At 52.4% G+C, this 6,393-nt stretch overlaps 1 protein-coding gene across 1 annotated transcript; it reads left to right on the forward strand.

Annotated features, from left to right (window-relative positions):
• Positions 1-2,325: 2,325 nt before the first annotated feature.
• On the forward strand, positions 2,326-6,043 carry LOC309448358 (SUN domain-containing protein 3-like; the record flags this gene model as incomplete). The annotated part of the gene is made up of 7 exons (XM_082069831.1): positions 2,326-2,401; positions 2,452-2,660; positions 3,050-3,134; positions 3,524-3,639; positions 4,449-4,616; positions 5,121-5,213; positions 5,888-6,043. The coding sequence occupies 7 exons, from the start codon at positions 2,326-2,328 to the stop codon at positions 6,041-6,043; spliced, it is 903 nt and encodes a 300-aa protein (XP_081925957.1).
• Positions 6,044-6,393: the final 350 nt, after the last annotated feature.

The following is a 6,393-nucleotide window of genomic DNA, read 5'->3' on the forward strand; positions in this document are numbered from 1 at the left end:
GGGACCTGCTGTGATTCCTCGTGAATGTGAACTGAACTTGTCCTGATGTCCTCGAATGAAACCAGACTGACTGTAGATGGTTTTCTTCCCAGATCCAGTTCCAACCTACGTGCTCGGTGCTAAAGAACATGAGACTTTGTGCTATTTTCAAGATGTCAGTGGCTGTGAATCTGCGAGAACATCAGTGCCTTAGGTAACGGGGCAGGTGGTCTGTGATCTGAGATGTGTATTTGCATGGTGGTGCTTTCATGAACGTTTTCTGGTCTTGCCACTTCAAAGCCCTTCCTTTTCCTGGAAATTTTAAGATGGCATTTCTTATTCTGAGGTTCAGACTGGAGTTGGACTAGAAAGTTATGTGGCTGATATAATGGGTTCCATAAAATAAGAACAGCTATCTCACTTTTTTTGTGGTTTTTTTTTTTTCTTACATCATCTGAACCTTGATAAGCAAGAGGAAGAGTGGGTGACAGTCTGTTTTGTGATTCTAACGTGTTCCTGTACCTTTCCCGTCTTTCTATGGTGAAGGATTTCTTCCCTTGCAGACAGGACTGCAAGACCTGCTCTTGTCAGGTTGAACTTTGCCTGCAAACCTGGCACAGCCTCTTCATTGTGACATCAGCCACTGCCATTGATGTCACAAAGCAGCATCAGCGCTGAGGTCGGCACAGCAGGGTATAAGACCAGGGGTCTCCCTGCACCTTGGTCACTCTTGATCTTGAGGGAACCAAGATCGCAGAGTTTTTGGCTCACTCCAGAGCGAGCGAGATGCTTGTTACCTGCACCTCAGCAGGTACCAGGAGACACACAGAGATGGTTGAAGGTCTGAACGGGTATGTTTGAAAAATCTTTCTCCCCTTTCCCCAGGTGTGTTTTCCACCTCATCAGCTGGGGTGGGTGGAGGGCGGACAGGAGAGGAACATGAGGGCAGCCTGAGAGCTGGGTCTGGAGCTGTTGGAAGGCAGCAGCCACCTTTCAGTCTCTTCATGAACGCAAGGGCTGGGCCCAGAAAGCCTTTGATCTCTGCAGAATGAGGGACAGCTCCATTTTGGATCGGAGAGAGAGTGTCCCAGGGGGTGACCCAGATACAGCCTGCCGTAGTAATTGTGAGAGCTCAGCTCCGTCCTGTATTGTGCTCTGCAGGGTGGGTTATGTCCCTGAGCCTGCTTGGTTTTCCTCTCCAATGGGACCAGAAGGACACCCCCGTGTCCTCTGTTGGCCGTGGATTTGACTTGTGCTCCTGACAGAGGAGGTTTCCTTGGGAAACCTGGTCAGCTCCTCACCAGGGCTCTGCCTTAGGAAAGGGGCTCAAGATCCTCAGAGGGGTGCAAGGAGTTCTCTAGGAGAACAGAAGGGGATTGTTTATTCCTGATGAGTGTATGCTGTGAGCCTTTTGAGAGCCTCCTGGAACAGGCAGGAGGAATTTCCCCCTTGCAGAGCGGTGTGTGTTGTGTCTTGGCAGATCAGGCTCAGGGCAGCAGGGCCCAGACACCAGAGTGTTTCTTTGGCACTTCCTTGGTTGCCCGTTGTGTGCCAGCCCGCATTGACGTTCAGCCCTCCCTCCCTCTTTACCCAGTCTGCATCTGTCTGTAGTTCTGCCAAGAGAAGGGCCAGAGATAACCCAGCTGCTAAAGAAATGCTGCAAGAGGGGAGACACACACCCCCCGCCTGGCAGCTGTGCACAGGCTGAACCTTCTCTTGAGAGGCTGGAGAACAGGATCAGCACAAGTGCTGATCGGATGGTGGGCAGGAGAAACAGGCGTTCGTTATGTCCCTTCCATTTCCAAAGAATCTCTGTCCAGCCCCACAGACAGGAAGTGTGGCCACAGCTCTTGTTGCACTTCCTGCTCTTAGTCCCTGCTGCTGCTCTCCAGTGCTGCTGATCTGCGCGGGTACCACCAGCTTCACCAGCCTTTTCCTTTATCTGTTCTGCAGGAAGATGAAGGCTCAGAAAGCAACGATGCTGGTGCTGATTCTTGGTCTGCTCTCTTTTGGTGAGTGTCTGTAGAGCTCCAACCTGAGGACGGTGCTTTAGGAGGTACTCGGGGCTCCATCCTGTCATGTTCCGTTTCCCCTGCTGTGACCAGAGGAGCTCAGCCAAGAGCAGAAAGTCCCCGACAGAGCTGTGCCAGTCCCTGCTCCAGCGGGATGGGTGGGAGGTGAAGAAGGGCTGAGTTGCCTTCCCCAGGAGGGCTGAGCCAGTTCTCTTCAGCCCAGGGAGAGGCCGTGGCTGAGCTCTCCTGCCCCAGGGGCTGAGAATCTTCTGCAGGACAAGGAGCACAGTCCAGGGCAGGGAACGTCCATCTGTTGTGAAGCCCTTATGCCATGATGGCCACTGTCAAAGACAATGAGAGACAACTAGGGCACTTGAGAGAGACACAGAAAGGGGAGCAGGCACCCTGGGGTATAACCCAGCCTTAGACCAAGTTCTAAGCTCTGATGTGTGTCCCACAGGTATTTACCACTTGGGCCAACTTGGCAAGGAAAGCCTCTGGAGCACCGCAGCACAGTTACAAGACCTGAGCAAAACCCTGTCCCTGCCAGACCAGCTCCATAAGCTCCAGGAACAGCATTACCATCTGCGCTGGAGCACAAAGGATGTCGCGGAGCAGGCTCTACAGGAAGCCTTGAAGCAGGCAAAGCTCCCAGGCTTTACCGGACGGGTAAGGGCACAAGGCAGAAGGATCTGCTCAGGGGTTTTATCCTCCCTCCGGAACGTATCCTACTCCATTCCCTGTCACAGACAACAGGCTGGTGCTGCTGGAATAAGTGCTGTCATGGCCACACTTCCTTTTCCTGTTGCTCCACACTTCCCTATGGGGAAAAGAGAGCGTGATGGGAATGACAGCTGTCTGAGTTGTACCTTCCTCTGCGTCCAGATCTCGGGTCCTCCTCAAAGGAGGACTGGAGAGAAAGACCTTCCAGGCAATTTGGGTGTTCCTTCCATCTGAGATGGGCCTTGTCCCCGTTCACCTTGGCTGGCCTTGCAGGGGAGCTGCTTGCCTCGTTCCTTTTCCTTCTAACAGGCACTGTCCTTTGTGTTCCTTCCCAGGCTGTTCAGGAGATCATCAATCAAGCCCTGGAGAATCTGGTGGAAATCCAGGTCCCGATGCCAGATTACGCCCTGAAATCAGCAGGTGCCGTGACATTGTACATACAAACCAGTTCTAAAGCTCTTCCTGTCCAGATTGACAAGATGGGTATTGTAACTTGCCCTGGGGAGGGAGAGAAGGGACGAGAAGTCAAGGGTCAATTTGTGCCCTAAAAGTGCACCCACTGACAGAGTGTGTAACAGGCCAGACCGCATGGGAAGCTCAGAAAGCCTTTTTCACGTTCTTGTCTTTTTCCACGGCCCCGTACGACATTTTAATGACACCTTGCTGTGTGTTCCAGAGAGGCCGTGCCAGTAAGAAAGAGGGGAAACAACTGTGGGACATAGATGATAACCGAGAAACCTTTTCCAAGTCAACAGTGCAATATTCCTCCTGACACTGCCTGATGATTCTGCTCATGTTTTAATTTCCAGGGGCTGCTGTCATTCATTCCAGGACTTCTCGATCCCTCCGGAACGCCAAAGCCAAACTCTTCTTCTATTCCCTACCATTGATGGATTACATGAGGTCCCCTGAGCTTATTCTGGAGGTAGGAGCACCAAGAAGCAGTAAAACATAGGTCGGGATAATGAACCACACATGCTGCTCAGAGTTGCCTTTTCCCCTATCTTTGATCCTCAAAGCTTCTTCTCCTGCCTCCTTCTCACATGGACCTGCTTTCCTCCTGTGTCTCCCTGCTGGGTATTTCCTCTCCCAAAGTGCCCCAGGTTCTACGCGGGAGCTTCTGCCAAGCCAGGCTGCTCCTGCAGTCTGTGTCTGCCCAGTCGCTGTGCAGACTGTCAGCACGGCACAGAAGCAGAATGGCAGAGGAGCCTGCAGAGCTCTGGGATGTGTTCTTCCTGAGCAACAGCGGGTGCTGAGAGCCTGCACTGCTGGAGGGTCCCATGTTGGGCTCTCAAGCTGTCCTGGCCCTGCTCCTGAGCTGCCTGCACAATCTGAAGAGCTGGCTGCTGCCAGTGGAAGGAGGTGGGAGTGGATGAGAGGGAGCGAGTGCTTCCCCTGACAGCAAAGGTTAATCCAGGTGGGCCCGGACCTGCCACCTGCTCTGGGCAGGGGCCTTTAAGCCACACCAACCCTGGCTTGTTTTTGGTGAGGGCTCTGGACCGGGAGAGGCCACTGAGCTTCTACAACCAGCGCACCCAGCTCCCAGCCATGGAAGGGCTTCTCTGCGGAAGCTGCTGGTCTGTTCGGTACCCACAGAGTCCGACTGAAGGCACTGGCTGTGGTTCAGAGCAGAACTGATTGGCCAAATGATTATTAATCCTCTGATGCTCATGGCAGGAATGAGAGCCAGGGCAACCTTCTCCATGTCAATGTAGTTTCTTCTTCTCCTTTCAGCCAGAAAATCATCCTGGAAACTGCTGGCCCTTCCCAGGAAGTCAGGGTCATGTGTTCATCAAGCTCTCGGTGCCAGTCATTCCAAGAGCAGTCACCATGGACCATGTCTCAGGGACAGCGTTCCACGGAGAAAGTATCTCCGGAGCTCCAAAGGACTTTGCTGTCTACGTAAGTGATTTCTCTGGAGTTGGGGGCAGGGGGTTGCACAGAATTTCTAAGCAGGAAATGAAGATGGGTCAAAGAGTCCAGTGGCCTGAAGCTTCCTCCTGACTTTCAGAAGAAACAGGGTCCTTGGAGTCACTCCCTTCCCATTTTATTCCTCTTTTACTCAAAAACAAAAAGCTGCTCGGGCAAGATGCTACTCCAGGAGCCACAGGGAAAAGGAGCTGGACAGTACATGGTCCTAAACCTTTTTAGCTTCCAATCCCAGTGGCATTTGTGATCCTCAGGTCACCTCCCTCTCACTGGGAGTTTCTGCTCCTTTTCTGACTGCCAGCTTGGACTCGTTGAGTAGGCAAGTGTGGCGTGCTGCCCACCTGCAGCTTCAGGTCTTTTCCTTGTCCTCATCATCCTTGGACTACATAGCTGAAATTACCCCGTACTTCACTAACTGAAGTTCAGTCTTCCATGGTGCACCAGACGCTCTTGTTTTCTCCACCCATCTTTCTGTAGGGCTTCAAGGAAGAACACGAGGAGCAGGGAATGTTCCTGGGACAGTTCACTTTCCTGGCACCACTGAATCCCAGTCAGACCTTCCAGCTGAAGGTATGGGGACAAAGAGGAGGAGAACTGTAGGAGAGGAGAAATGCAGTTGGATGGGCAGAGGCTTCCCTGCCAAAGGGTACAGGCAGCCCTGTCCTTGAGTGTGTGCCACGCTGGCCTCTCTTCTGCTTTAACTTCCTGGTGGCAGATGACTGGACTGACGATCTTCTCTTTCATTTTGGGTGCTTAGTGCTTAGGAGCACCACAGTAGAAGCTGGAATCAGCTTGACTGTCTAGACCCCAAGTACACACAAGCGGCCACGTCTGGTAGGATGCACGACTGCTGTTCTGCCAGTTAAAGACCAGAAATAATGGGCTTCCTGAGGATTCTGTTGGTGCTGGCAGTGCGTATTGACAGGGAGGCCATTCTGTTTCTGTGGCTTTCTAGAGAAGGGAACGAGACATTATACTGACCCCAGCACTGGGTCTTCTGACTGTGGAAGCCTGTGCCCCAAAGCAGGCGAGAACTTTCCCGTGTATTTGCTGAGGCATCTGGTCGCTGCTTCTTCCTTTGCTGTTCTCATGGCCCAATGAGGGAACATCTTGACCATGACAGGTCAAAAGCCCCCGCAGGGCAGCAGGAAGGAAGCTCTTGAACGAGGCCGTTGCTGTGGCACTTCTGTCAGCGCTCACATGCCAGAGAGGAAAAGGCGACTCATTTCTTCTTGTCATTGCAGAACGAGCTCCCTGGGATTGTGAATTACATCAGGCTGGAAGTGCTGAGCAACTGGGGCCACCCGGACTACACCTGCCTGTATCGGTTCAGGGTGCACGGTGATCTGCCCAAAGATGGGGGAGACGTTCTTGTTTCATCTGTCAATAAATTTCATTAATGTTCACCAAGTTGAGTTCCCGTCTGCTTTGCCTGTGATGCTGCCTGGTCCTCCCTGAGCTCGCTGGAGCTCCCCGTCCTTCTCTCGACCCACCAGCGTATGGGAGACTTCAGAAGTACACAGCAAGTTTTTCCTTATTAAGAGAAACAGGAAAACTCAGTTACAAATCTGCAGAAAGCCTGACATCCACACACTTGCTGCCTACACAGGAACAACTGCAAGGCCCTGCCTGTACACCAAAGATTAAATTAATCGACATGTTTCCTGTGCAGGAAGCAACTAAGGATCAACTGAGTGTTTTCAGAAGAGGCAGATGCTGCTTCAGCTTCCATCTTTCAGTCTGTTGCCAA

The sequence above is a fragment of the Streptopelia decaocto genome, assembly GCF_964273445.1.
Source record: "Streptopelia decaocto genome assembly, chromosome: 20".
Lineage (NCBI taxonomy): Eukaryota > Metazoa > Chordata > Aves > Columbiformes > Columbidae > Streptopelia > Streptopelia decaocto.